This window comes from Pogoniulus pusillus, chromosome 30, assembly GCF_015220805.1.
Source record: "Pogoniulus pusillus isolate bPogPus1 chromosome 30, bPogPus1.pri, whole genome shotgun sequence".
Classification (NCBI taxonomy): Eukaryota; Metazoa; Chordata; class Aves; order Piciformes; family Lybiidae; genus Pogoniulus; species Pogoniulus pusillus.
Window position 1 is genome coordinate 9,957,317 of NC_087293.1, and position 14,485 is coordinate 9,971,801.

Genomic DNA, 14,485 nt, shown 5'->3' on the forward strand with positions numbered 1-14,485 from the left:
AAACCTTCGGAAGTAAGAGCTACCATATGTAGCAAGAGATACTCTTCAAAGATCTGCAGTGCCTTCTGCCAGTAAAGCAACTCTAGCAGCACTTTAAAAACCTCTTACAATTCGCCTTATGGAAAAGTATAGAGTAGGTATGTTCTTTATGATATCCCTGGATATTTATTATGATGGATATGAACTGCATTATGTACGTGCCCACAATGTTTCCATTCTACATTTATGGTCCAATGAACTCTTATGGGGAGGGGGGAAGGAATAAAAGAAAGAAAGAAAGAAAGAAAGAAAGAAATTAAAAATGTTCTGTGATGAATCTGAAAGGTAATATCTGATACAGATACTGCCAGAGGACTAAATCCCCCACCAGAAGGGAAATACGCTGGATCATCTAATAGGTATTTCCAGCTCTAACTTCTGTGATTAATAATTTACAATCCACTGAATAAATTTTTAAATTATTCCTGTACAGCCAGAAAAATCCTCTCTGGAATATGATCCATTTTTCAGTTGAAAGCAAAATTATTTTAGAGAATTGCATCCCCCTCCAAAAATGAAACAACAAAAAAAAAAACCACCTCTAAGCAAGCCAGGCACATCTTTTCCTTAAGAAAGTATTAGTCTCTCCCACAGTCCACTAAAATCATTACAAACTTCACTTGTGCTTAATCAATCTCATCACAATATTGAAAAACAATTTATGATTGTTTACAGAATAATGAATCTATCCACTTAATACGTTCCCTCACTTTCCAGAAAGCAAAACATCATCTGCAGCAAACACCATCATCTGCGAGTGACCACCTTACGTATCTCTCTGGAGTGCTTCTGGCCCTACACAGACTCAAGTATTTTAACGTGGTTAAATTTAGATGAGTTGGGAGTAAGTTTGACACATTCTTCCTCTTCAGTAATACACCCCTGTGCCAAGATGATGAATCTCTGCGTGGCAGCTTGCTCTGCAGTTATTCAAGCTGGTCTAGCAGAGAGCTAAACAGCTTGGCCTATTTGACTAGCTGTTAATTGGCCTCTAGGAAAGCCAGACTGCAAAATGAGAGTCTCTACAAACTGTAAGGCTGGAGAATATTTGTTTACCTCAATTGCACATTAGGAGCCGTTTCCAACAATAGACATGTTTTTTATTGCTCCTTAAAACTATTTTTAAATGGCTATAACCCTCTTAGAAAGTCTCCCAGGGATATGAGAAATTAAGCTAGAATAAGCATGACAAGAGTATAAAGTAGGCAATTTTATCAGGCTGTAAATCAGTGTTACCACTTCCACCATGTATTTATTCCTGTCTTAGCTGCTAAGACAATAACAACTACACCTAGCATAAAAATGACTTTGAACATCAGCAATCAAAGATGATTAAGCATTATATAGCAGGTTTAAACACAGTGAAACCTCCATAAAATTGCTCTGGGCAAAATGAAGAGGGGAAACACACCTGTATTACACTTTGAGTGTGGCAAATTACTTTGTCAATCACATCATGTAATTTACTTCTGTGCTGTACACAATGGAAAGATCAATACTGATGAGAAACTCATTTGCAATATGTTCACACTGGTGAATTCGTGTGAACTACCTACTGCACTCAGCCTGCTCCACTATCCAGAGGATGAATGGAAAGATCTCAACAAAGACATGCCAAAAATTTGATTGGCAAAGCAAATAAAAGTAGCAGGCACTAGAACACTACTTTGAAAACATTTAGCCCTTCAAAATTCTTGCATGATATTTTCAGGCTGTGTGCATGTGAGTGTTATTGTTCCTAAATAGCAGTATTGATTTTTCTCCCTCTTACCAAGTTCCTATATGCCTTCACTGCAAGGCTTGCATTTTGTTTCTGTCTGGTAACTCTTGCTCTTCTCAGATGTTTACAGAGTTTTGATGCTGTAGGGCTGCCTACCAGCACAAGTTTATGAACATAGATACAGGCTGTGCTAGCACACAACAACATACAAGTGCTGAAATTGTTCCTATGAAGTTCTGGAAATTTTGGGCTGTTCACTTCCATTAGTCTTTAAAAATATTTCAGTATTTTTCAAGGGAGAATGATAAAGAACTGCACAGACTTTGAAGGAAATCTAAACTCAAACTAACAAGTGTAAGGGTTTGATTTTCAGCTTCCAAATGTTGCAGTATCAATTTCTAAAACCTCTGACAGGACATTTTGGAAGAGGTAGATATCCATCTCCCAAAGGCTGTGGGGTGAGGATGCTAGTGACTTTAGAAAGTCATTTCAGTGTAACTGGCTGGTTAAGTTCCTAATAGTTACCAGAATATTTGACTATTACAGCAAATTCTGTTTCCTGGTATAAACATTTAGGAAATCAAAGCTGCACACTGCTTCCGAAGGAGAAGGGCCTGACATAAAGGACTACTCAGCAGTTACAACCCAGGATGTGTGATCTTGCATTGCTCAAGTCCTGTGGGAATAAAATGTTAGCTCGTATACAACTTCAAGATAAAGAGAGTTTCCTTCCCCACCTTCTCTATAGACAGTAATGGAAATACATTGTTTGAAAATTGATCTTTCCTCCCAGTCTCCTCTTCTCCATTCTCCACGTGAGCTGCCCGTGCTAGCATCCTTCCTGACAACAACATGCCCTCCATTTAAGCACCTGCTGCAAATATATCCAGCATATAATGCTGGTTCTTAAAGTCATTCTGAAAACCTTCCCGTGCATAACACTTCCATCTAGCCACAAGAAGTCTCACCCTGTTTCTGCCATCATAACTTTTTCTTGTCCAAGTTCCTTTACATTTTAAGACACTTGGGACATCTATTCAAAGCCAGGATGCATTCCACTCTAGTCTCTACCTGTATGTCTGCTCTTTGCTACATTCCCTCTGTTCCAATTCCCCTGAATTTCAGCTTTTGTCTTAATCTCTATTCTACTAAGAATTCATTTTTTTCCTTAATATTCCTTCTCTTCATTAAATGCACTCCGGGAAACCAAGTGCTCCCAGCATTGTTTTGCAATGTGAAGATCACCAGGCCTTGTACCCACTGTGAAGTACAGGAGGCTGGGGGAAGGACACCCTTCCTCTCACTGAGAAAAGGAATTTGAAACATACATTTGATTCAGGCCTGTGCTCTCTCACTGCAAGAAAGCAATTTGGGGTAAAAACCCCAGTTGGAGTCAGAATCGTGCCCTCTTCTAGAGGTGAACAATAGTGAACTGTACTGATGTCCAAGATGCAAAGTTTTAAGACCCTTTAGAGAAGAAGAATTGCAGCTTCTGGCATTTGCCATTTTGGCAGCCCAAATCCCATTAACATCTGGAACAGCTGGCACCTGTACCAGCTCTGTCTCAGTGCAATGCCTTCAGGACAGTCAGCCACAAAAAGTCCTCATCTGAATTCACACATATCACTACTCTGGTTTTGCATCAGAACACTGTGACTGCCTAGCAGAGCTAATTTAAGCCTACTAAAACAGCAGTACCTCCCTTCAGATTATGACACTTCACAAAACTGCTAAGTCTATGATGATTAGGTGTCCTGTTTATTAATCAAGGTTAAGGTTTTTACTCCCAACAAAGAGGTAGTAACCTTCTCCAAGATGTAATACTCTTTCCATCAGGTAGATGTTACAGCCAGATGAACACTGCAATGTTTAGATTAATGTCCCACTCGACTCCCCTTGTTCCAAGAAATTCTTGCATAGTATCGAGTCATTGCAGAAGAAAACCTTTCAATGTATTGAAGATGCTGTTTCATACACAGCTTGTGTGCAGCTTTGTCAGTTCAGCCGTGGACAGCACAAACAGCTCAGGCCTGTTAGCTCTCCATGCTCAGGTTCCATTCCAGGAAAGCAGAGAGATAAGCAGGGGGTTACCAAAATCACTGGTACAAAAGTCTGTGAAGCACAGTGTGGTTCTGTGCAAAAGGGAGGGTGTTTTATGAAGGTTTAACAGGCAGACAAAAGACACAGAAGGGAAATGTCTGTGTGAAGCAGGGAAAAACAGATGACTAAATCCTACTAAAACCAGCCAACATTTGAAAGACTCATTACATTGCATTTACCTCTTGTTTTCGTGACTCTGACACGGAGATCCCATCAGTTCTTGTCAGAAGGAAACACGGGGGAAAGACTATGAGAAATCATAGTCACAAAGAACTGTTCAGTTAAAAAGAGAATCAAGTGTCCTTACCCTTGTTCTGTCCTCAATTTCATAGATGCGAAGCTGCATGGGAACATTAAAGCTATGCAGGATATTTCCACCAAACACCAGAGAATCTACTGGAGTATAAACCGCATGTATCCACCCTAGAGAGGGAAAGCAAAGAACTGAGAATGCCTCGTGCTGTGTAGTATTACAGAGCAATTTATAACCAACTTTTAACAACCCCATGAACTGCAGGGGGTGAGAGGTTGAAGCAGTGGAAGGTTAAATGGTATGCTCGTAGCCGCGCTTTAAGACTAGTCATAGCATCTCATGATGTACGACCCTCTGGAAATTGGCCTCTTCTATTTATTCACTGAACAGTTACGGTGTTTACTGAGAACACACAAGCTTGTGACTCAGCCACATCCATGACTAAGAAGCAAACTCAGTCTGTTCAACACACTGGGCTCTCAGATATATCTCCTGGCACCTCCAGTAGGGTTGCAAATCATGCTAGCAGTGGTGAGAGGCTAGGGCTTGGAACTGGACTGTCACATCAAATGTCTCCCACACCAGCACCAGAGCATGCATCTTCAGATGTCAACAATTTCAAACCATTATCAGCCCTCCTTCAGAGGTGAAAGTTTCATAGTCTATTATCAACTTCCTGCAGCAACCACAAAAATCTCTTTCACTACAAGCCCCATGTTAGGGGATTTTACATTCCTGTTACTGGAGCTGATGAGAATGTTCTGACCCAATCCTGAAAAGGACTGAATTAATTTCACAGGTTCCAAAGCGAGGGAAGAATTTTCTATCACAATGAAAATCCAGGCATAGCAATTCAGGCAGCCACACACCAGCTCTTCTGCTTCTGCATTGTTTGCTTGGTATGGCACAGCTGAAGGAGTAGCTGTGCAAGACTGTAGCCTCTGATCTCTGCAGTGAAAAAGGAATTGATCCTGCTAATGATCTGGGACCCACAAAGACACCACTTCTTTTTTTCTTCTTCCTTTTTTTTAATGAAAAGCATTACAATTTATAAACCAGCAGACAGCAAGGCAGCATAGGGGTTAGTCAATTTTCTCCTAACTGTGCAGTACTTCCCATTAAAGCTGTGGCAGCTCTCCTTCACTTCAAGCTCAGTGAGGGAGCAGGAAAATGCCATTCAGCCTAAAGGGTTCTCGAGCTAGCAGGCACGAAAGCTCTGCAACAACCTTTAGACTGTAAAGGCCTGCAAAGCTCTGAGAAGTCCTTCAGCCACAGCAGATGGCAGAACTGGGGCTTTCATTTAAGGACATATTGCTAGGAGAGAGACAGGAAATAAAATAAATTAGCACCAGAGTTTTCACCCTGGAAACACAAGCTCACCACTCTGGACACATTTTTCTGAATTTTAGAATCACTACATGCTTATGGTTGGAAGGGATCTCTGGAGGTCCAATTCCCGTGCTCAAGCAGGACCATCTAGGAGCCAGCTGCCCAGAACTATCTCCAGATGGCTTTTCAGTGTCTCATAGGATGGAGACTCCAAGCCCTCTGGCCAACCTGCTTCAGTGCTCAGTTTACAGGTCTGATTCCACATGATAAATGGGACACATACAAAAAAGCAGGTGGCTTATAGCTCTGGCAGTTCTTGGTACTGCTGCATCTTTCCTGCTCCAGTTAGTGTAATTTCAGTTACAGAGTCACTCACAATGATCCAGCCTGTTTATCATTTCCAAATTGAGAACAACCAACTACAGAGGGTTTTTTTTTTTCATGTTAAGTATGGAGTGGCAACTACACCCATCAACACTCTCAAAACTCTTCACAGTTGCAGTAGTTCACCGCCTCAAATGAAATACATCAGTCTGTACTAAGAGCAAACCACTGGAAAAATACACAATCTTCCTGAACCTAGTCTTTGGAAAGGCAAACAGATCCAAAATTAAGTGGAAGGTGGCCCAAACTTCTTAAGTAATCAAAGACTTTATGGTTGTGGGAAAACATGGAAACAATGTGCTAAAGCAAATCTGTTGGTAGGACCTCAAACCCAACTTACTGCACAGGTGCTTATCCACAGGGTCAGTTTAGGTACAGTTCATCTGAACTGTCAGGTTTAGAGATGAACAAACTGAATCTCAAAAAAAGAGAAATTACTTATCCTTGGGCACACAACTGAGTGGTGGCAGACAGGTCAGAAACAACCAGCTGTCAGTAGAACATTGCAGAATCCCCACCGCTACCTTCCACTGCAGTTCCCTCAGCACAGATCAGTCAACACACAAACATACCAGAGCTGGCAGATCCAACAAGTTATTTTAATGGAACTATCAATGTCACTCAAAAGGCACTTTGTTATCAAATATTTGCAGTGACTGAGCCGAAACCTGGCTCTCTAGTCCTGTATGAAAGCTAGAAAGGAGATATCCTTCATTTTCTAAGAAACAAAATGAAATCTCATCAGCATAGTTTTTCCTCAAGACTATGCTTTTACTACAACCACACAGCAGCCTCCTCCTCCAAATTATGTTTTCTCAGTGAAAATTTCACAGCACTTCATGAGCTCCCACATGTAGGACTCTGCTCACAGCTTCTCTGCCAGCCACAGGACACAGCCCTGTGAGGGGAGTCGCCTGCGCTTAAGACAGATTTTGGCCACTCAGCTGCGTAGCGTTTTTCAGTCACACTGCATCCCAAAATAGTTTTGTCTTGCCTGAGGAACCTACATGCAATACTGAAGCTGCAGAGAGAGAAGCACTAAGAGGTGTATTCTAGGGACAATAAGGGCAAGATTAGACAAAAATAAAGATGGAGAATTGACAAGGCAGAAACCACAGGAAGACTGGCACAGCCATTACAAAGGAAAAAAAAAAGAATCTGTTCTAATATTAACAAGGCTCTGTATGGAAGAAAGATGAAGAGGCCATCACCAGAAAAGTAGGAGGAAAGAGAGATGAGCAGAAAACAGGAAACAGTTTCCATGAGGGTAATACATTGTGGAAATGAGCTCTGAGAGCAGATAGGCTTGGATGGCATATCCAATTCATTCCCACAGCTTAACTACAAGCACGACTCAGAAATAAACTGAGGAGGATGAATGTTCATTGTGACCATTTGCAAACAAGGACACTCATCTTCTAAGCTTCTCAGTTATGAAGAGGTTTAAAGAGGAAGGTAGACCTCCAGAACAGGAGCAAGCTGCATGAATGCTTAAGACAAAAAGGATGGCCAAAGGGATTGCTTCGGTGTCCTCTACACCAATCCATCCTGTCTGTCTCAGCTTTAGCTCTGCCAGCTGAACTGACAAGTCAGTTGACATGTATGATCATGTCACTGTATGCTGGACAGCCTGCCACATCTGCTCATGTATGGCTGCATCTGTCAGCTCTCACAGCAAAGATGTGCCACAGCCTCCTACACAGACGCCTCTAAAGCAAATGGCATCAATTCTCTCCTCAGTGACCACTTTGTTTACACAAACTCTGGTGCTACTGCACAACCCTCTGTGTTTCTCAGGTTGGTGCAAGCCAGGAGATAACATCTCTCCCCTCAGCAGTGCTCTTACAAAGTGTCACATTCTCCCCCTCCCAAAAAAAAAAGGGAAGCAACATAGAATAAAATTCCACAGGTTTAGTTTTATCCTTAATGCTAAAAGAAAACAAACAAACAACAACAACAAAAAAAAAAAAAAAATCCTCTGGAGTAGCATCAGAAGAAACAGATTAAGGAATGAAAAAGTCAAAAGCCAGTGGAATAAGATACTGTTCATTTTTGGCTGAGAAACACAAACAAAAGCACCTGCTAAACATTATCTAAGGCTACAATTAAATCCTACAGATGAGAGAAAAACACACACTGTGTGGCTTCAACGATTAGTCACAAAGTAGAAAACTCTTCCTCATGGGTGACCAGTTTCAAACCAGCCTGTGTTGATGGTGGTTAACGACTGAGTGAAGGTGGAGCCAGCTCATCCTTCCTTCTCAGGCTGATCTGACAGCTAGCAGCTGGAGCACGTTCTTGGTGCAACAGAGCAGCTCCTGCAACAGTCCTGCCCCAGGAGCAGGCAGCAGAGTACTTCTGAGCACACACCAGTGAGGAGCTCACTAAATGGGGAGAGACAGCTTTGGAAGCACAGACACTGCAAAGTCACTGCTCACAATCCTCATTCATTTCAAGCCTCAGCAAGAAGATCATCCACTTGAAGCTGATCTTTTTTTATTTCAGTTCTTGGTGATAGTAGTTGTGAGTATTTTCTTCCCCTTCTCAAACCAATCCTGGTTTATGAAGCCAAGCCAACACAGAGCAGGAATTCTATCCAGGAGGCTCAGAAACACCCTCAGCCAATTTACAGTGACAAATTATTCCACCACTCCTAAGATACCCTTGAATATTTCGATGTTATCATCTCTAGTAAATCAAGAAGGTAAAATTAAGAGTAACAGAAGCTCTTCCGGGCAGTTCATAGATACAATCTCATTATCTTCTGAATTTTATAAAGCAAGTATTATTAACACTGCAAACTTGGTCAAAGATTTTAGGGGCCTGCAAATTCCTCCTGTATCTTCAAGGATGCAATCAGCAAACTCAGAATAATAATTTTTTAAAAAGAATATTAACTTCTAAAGCTACAGGGCAAACAGATGACAAGCTCCAAGCCAAAACCAGGCTGCATCTGTTTCCATTAGTAACTGAAGAGGCATTTTGCTTTGTTATAGAGAAGCAGACATGTTTTCCTGCAATTCTGTAGCAACTTGAGGTGGAAAAGGTGAAATATGTATGTCTCAAAAAGTGACTAAGGAGATAACCTGAGAGTAGGCACTGCTAGCAAATGAAACATTATTTTTCTCATCTCAGAAGAATGACTGTGTCATAATACTGCCCACAACCAAATCTATCAAGGAAACATCATGTTTTCATTTTTAAAGTAAAAAAAAAGACTAATTTTGCCCCAGTAGTACAAGTATTACAGCAACTCTCAATCTTACATCATTTGATAAAAATTAGGTAGAGCACTGCAGAGGAAAAATCCAACATTATGCTGTCACCTTCTATGTGAAAGCAGACACTCAAGGCAAAAAACTCTCCTCTGATCCTCTTCACTGATCCCCATCGCTTGGTCCCTGAAGGTTCCAGGCATGGAGCTCCTATTAATGTCAGTGGAAGCTCCCAAAATGAGAAAAGCTAACAGCAACCAAAAATAGCCAAGGAGCTATGCAGCCCTAGCACAACTGCCTGCAAAAAATCTACCACTCAGATTTTAATAGCCTGTCATTCTCCTTGATATAAAGACTGTATGGTACCTTCTGGCCCCATCACATAATAATTCATCAAATACTGACTGGCATAGCAGAGGTGACCGCACACTCATAATGGGCACCACTGGTACAGTATCTGAAGCACTTTTAATCCTTGCAGATAGCAGCCTAGAGTCTCACCCAGAATACAGTTTTCTGGCCACTATCTTCCTCAAAAACATTCACCTGACAAAAGTTCTTATTTCTGCATTTGATCAGAAACAAAAACTTCCTGTTACCACAATAATCACCACAGCCCAACAAGAACACTCTGCTAGACTGTGGGTCACTCTCCAGCTCTCCAGACATCAGGAGAGACTGCAGCACGATGTTTCCATGTCAGAGGCCCTAAAGTGCATTATAAAGAACGTGAGAAAAATAAACAAAACAGTTTACTCCTCAGCAGAACACTGCCAGCTCTGAGGTTAAACACAACTATTAAAAACTATGCAGCAACATCCGTGGTGAAGTGTGAAGAAGAACCAGAAAAGAATATTACATCCAGCTGACAGTGAGATAACCTCTCTGGATTTTGATTGTAAGAATATCTAATAAATCATCACTGCAAAAGTCTTCTTCAACATCTAATGTTCAATCACAGAATCCCAGCATGGTGGGGCTTGGAAGGGACCTCTGGAGATCACCCAATCCAATCCCTCTGCTAAAGCAGGGCCACCCACAGCATCTTGCCTGGGATCACAATGTCCAGGTGCATTTGGAGTCTCTCCAGAGAAGCAAACTCCACAACTTCTCTGACCAGCCTGTTCTTGGACTCTGACACCATCACAGGAAAGAAGTTTTTCCTCTTGGGCTCCAGTTTGTGCACACTACCCCTTGTCTGCTGAAAAGACTCTGGCCCCATCCTCTTGTCCCCCACCTCTGAAATATTTACAAGCATTGAGCAGACTCCCCCTCAACCTGCTCTCCTCCAGGCTAAACAGCCCCAGATCCTCAGGCTTTTCTCCTCACAGAGATGCTCCAGTCCCTTCAGCACTGTTGTAGCCTTCACAGAACTCTCCAGCAGCTCCCTGTCTCTCTCGAACTGTATAAGCCCAGAACTGGACATGACACTCCACACACGGACTCATAAGGGCAGAGGAGAAAGGGAGGAAAACCTCCCTTAACATGATGGCCACACTTTTCTTTACACATCCCATCTTTGACAATATCTGACCTTCCATTTTCAGAAATAATAATTGCACTAGGACTTCCTGGACCATCATTTTAGAGGCTATGCAGTGATCTGTTGCTGAGACTACTACTGTCAGTTTTAAAGAACAGACAGAAGTCACTCAAAAATGTCCTAACCACTTGAAGGTTTGTGCTCCCCCACAAACACAGTTCACTAAACTGCCAGCTCACACACATCACCATCTCATGTCTTCAGCATGCTCACATCGAAGTCACATATTTTGAAAGCCCACAGTAAGAACATCCACATAGTCAACCCTAAACCACACCTGCTCATCAGTGTACTGCTCCTGACCAGCAGAAGAGGCTTGGAAAAAGACTCTAAGAAACCAGGATTAAAAGTAACTCTTGGTAGTATCAGCCACCTCCTTCCAAAGGAGTAAAATCCAGTGTGTTTGTAAACTTCCTTAGACTAACTGCACTAACACTGCAAACCCTGGAAGCAAACTGTATCCACAGCAAGGGTGGTAACTTCCTTGGAGGTCAGCAGAACTGGCTTCCACAAAAAGAGAAGAAAATCCAAGTTCATCCACCTTGCAGCAGACTACAGTGGCAGTTACAATCCAGAACCAGCTCCTTTTCACCTTTTCAAGACACAATGATTACACTCTTACTTAACAAATACAAGACTTATTTTCCACCAGAGACTACCAGTTGCCCTGCTTTTGTGCATCCTGGTGCTCCAAATGTTCTTGAGCTGCATTTCTCCTGATTTTGAAGCGCTGCTGTCTTCACCAAACATACACACACATGCATGAAAGAAAAGGTCATGTTTTGAAAGAGAGGTTTGGCAGGAAATTGTGGGGAGAAAGATGCAAGTGAGCTTAATGTATTTCAAACTCCTTCAAGATCTTGTTTGTAGAGGGTAAGAGGGAAAGAGAAGAACAACAACATCAATGTTAGGGCACAGTCAAAATGACATACTCAGCAGGAGACTTAAAAGAACAAGAGGATTGAAAAAGGATTAATTTTTCATTTTGTGTGTGCTTAGTTTTGAGTTTAGGTAACAACAGTGATGCTTAGGAGGGGACAAGAGAAAGTACTGTGGTGTTCAGAGAATCGAGACAGAAGGGAATTTGATGCCTAATGTACCACTTGAAAAACCAAGTACACAGATTGAAATAAAAGATGGTTTACAGAGCATAAAGGCTGAGGAGGCAAATGAAGGGCAAGCAGAGGAGAAAGAAAAGGTTCCAGTGAAGTTATGCAGCATTGTAAAAGTAGAAAAATATAGAAGATGAAACACTAAAGATATTCTGAAACTGGGCAACACATTGGCGTTAACCTAGTGAGCAGTACTTCAAACAGGCTGCAGGGGAGCAATCAGGACGTGACAGAACAAGTGGCTGCACACAAGCCAGAAACATGTGCCTACAGTAATCCTGAGCTATAGAGATCTGAGGGATGTGGCCCAAATACTGCTTTTGCGTGTCCTCAGCACAGTGATGAGATATCTAAACTACTCCTTAACAACACCACAATGGACTCCAGACACTTAACACATCCTCCCTGGAAGTCATCACTAAACAAACATACAGTACAGCAGAAACCTACAGCTTGTCCTAATGCTGGACAAGCTCTAGATCTGATTGCGACTGATAAAATGATGTTGTTCCCTACTGAGGCAAGAACTGAGCACTGAGATCACGCTTTTTCCTCCTCCAAATCACGTTTACATCTGAAAAGCACACTCTACACAAGAATGTCCCTTCTCTTCAGCAGGTGGGTCAGACACACAGCATCTACTGTCCACCACACCACAGTAAGATGTGCCACCTTGACTGCAATTAGCCTGTGTTCAACATTTAACCATACGAAAGATGAAACATTGCTTGTGGTAACAGACACAATGCAAACACCCTAGGGCCACAGAATTCTTCACTAATGTCTTCCTGCACAAGGAAGGACAGGTTCTCTCCCATTCTGGGAAAACAAGTCAGATTTCTACAGGAAAAAAAAAAGTACTGACACTGGCAGCAACTACAGATTCCTCCCGTCCTGAACCTTCAGCTATTCTACCATCTTAACTCTGTATCTGGTCACAAACTTCAGCATGGGACAACATGGCGCATTTCTCAATCAAGAACTATGCTAACATCAGTTTAGACAATTATATTACAGGAAAATGCCAGGTTCCTAGCTGATTTTATCACTTTACCACTGACTTTACCAGAGTTGATCATCCTTGACTCATCAGTGGGAACCAGTAAAGTGGGAGGTGAGAATTTTTAATGGTGTATCACTTGTTTGGAGATGCCCTGTGTGGCCAACAGGAGTACACCTGGGCTCCTAAGCAAGGCTTTGTCTCTCAAAAGTTTACTTCTCTCTATCCCATATTTAGAAGGGCCTCTTCCTACAACACCCAGGCCCATAACAACTACCAGTACTGACAATACTTCACTCAATTTCTCTTTGATACCACAGCTGTGACTGTGCCTCTCAGCACCTCATAGAGTTAGAAGCACAGGTAGAAATTAACTGGTTTAAACTTAATCCTGAAAGGATGATGGCAGTGATGGAGAGGAAAATACCCTGAGGCCCTGGTGAGCACTATAATTATGTCTTCTGTAGAATAATTCCCATTTTTGTCCAAGTGGTTTGTCGTTTCAGGGATTTACTGTATCTGCTGCTGATCCCATATTCTCAGAGAAACCCTCCATATACCACAAGCCTATGATCTCACTCCATCATGTGTCTTGTTACAGTCTTGTCTACCTTACTTCACCCTTAAGCTGCTAGGGCATAGTCATGTTTCTAGGACCACCCTCAAAAATAACTTGAACACAGGGCAGAGAAGGATATCCTATGGAAAAAGTCCTTGGCTGAAATGTTCTCTCAGCCCAACTGAGCACTAGCTGTATCACTCTGTACTTTCTGTGACCAGACCCAGAATTAGAAGGTGTTTTCCTTGTGGGATAAGCTGAGGCTGGTCAAAAGTTTAGCAGACTCAACTGAAAGTGAGACACTCGTTTTACAGGCACCCATTATCAGAACCTAAACATTTCCAGAGTACACACAAAACACATTCAAACACTAACTAATGCACAAACCACGGCAGAAAGGTCACAGGAATTGACCTGTTTTACACAGCTACGCTCAATTTGCTGACCTGGAACAGCCTTTAATTAGGCATTTCCATACTCTTAAAACAAACACAAAAATAATGCCTGTTCACAGAAAGCAGAGATTTGCAAAACAGTTTTCCAGACAAAATACATCAGAACAAAACCCCTTGAATCCATGAGGTGCCTATGGAGAAATTATTCATATATGCTTTTCAAATATGGCATGAAGCCTGAAATATCTGAGCTATTGGTGTTTCTGTACTCTGGCCTCTCCTAAGAAAATAGGAACTGCAGTCAAACACCAGATTTGGAATCACTTCTCTTTGGCTACCATGTTACAGCTGTGTCCTGCATGAGCTCTGACAACTCGCTGTGCTTCAGCTGCTGAACATGACTAAACCAACATCCAGAAAGTCCAATTGGTAGGAGGCTGTTGGCAGGGCAGTGAAGATAAATACAAAAATGCAGTAAGGCATACACTCAAACCCCCCAAGTTCAAACAGCGACAGCACATTCTGAGCTGTTTCAAGGCAAGACCTAATATTTTTAATGGATCAACTTCTCCACCCTCAATGTTGTTTTTTCTGTCCCTTCCCAGGCCAAATACTTCCAAATATGCAAATTTGCAGCCTTCAACTAATACAATCAAGGCTCCCCAGTTGCTAAGAACACTGTCACTATCTTCACATGACCTGCATTCTCCCTGTCTCCAGGATTAAAACAATAATCCTATCTCCACAGAGCAATTCTAGATCCGTCTGGACCCTTCTGTCATGTGGAAAGGATACCGAGATTTATTTCCCTACTAAGTTCCACTAGACACAGTGAA

The 14,485-nt window shown here is 42.0% G+C and overlaps 1 protein-coding gene across 8 annotated transcripts in view; it reads right to left on the reverse strand.

Annotated features, from left to right (window-relative positions):
* KDM2B (lysine demethylase 2B) overlaps nucleotides 1–14,485 on the reverse strand; it is a 123,489-nt gene that overhangs the window by 59,125 nt on the left and 49,879 nt on the right. For all 8 annotated transcript variants that reach the window (XM_064168656.1, XM_064168655.1, XM_064168657.1 and 5 more), the window contains one exon: nucleotides 4,167–4,282. In XM_064168656.1, the coding sequence (XP_064024726.1) occupies nucleotides 4,167–4,282 (116 nt within the window). The remainder of the gene's footprint in view (nucleotides 1–4,166; nucleotides 4,283–14,485) is intronic.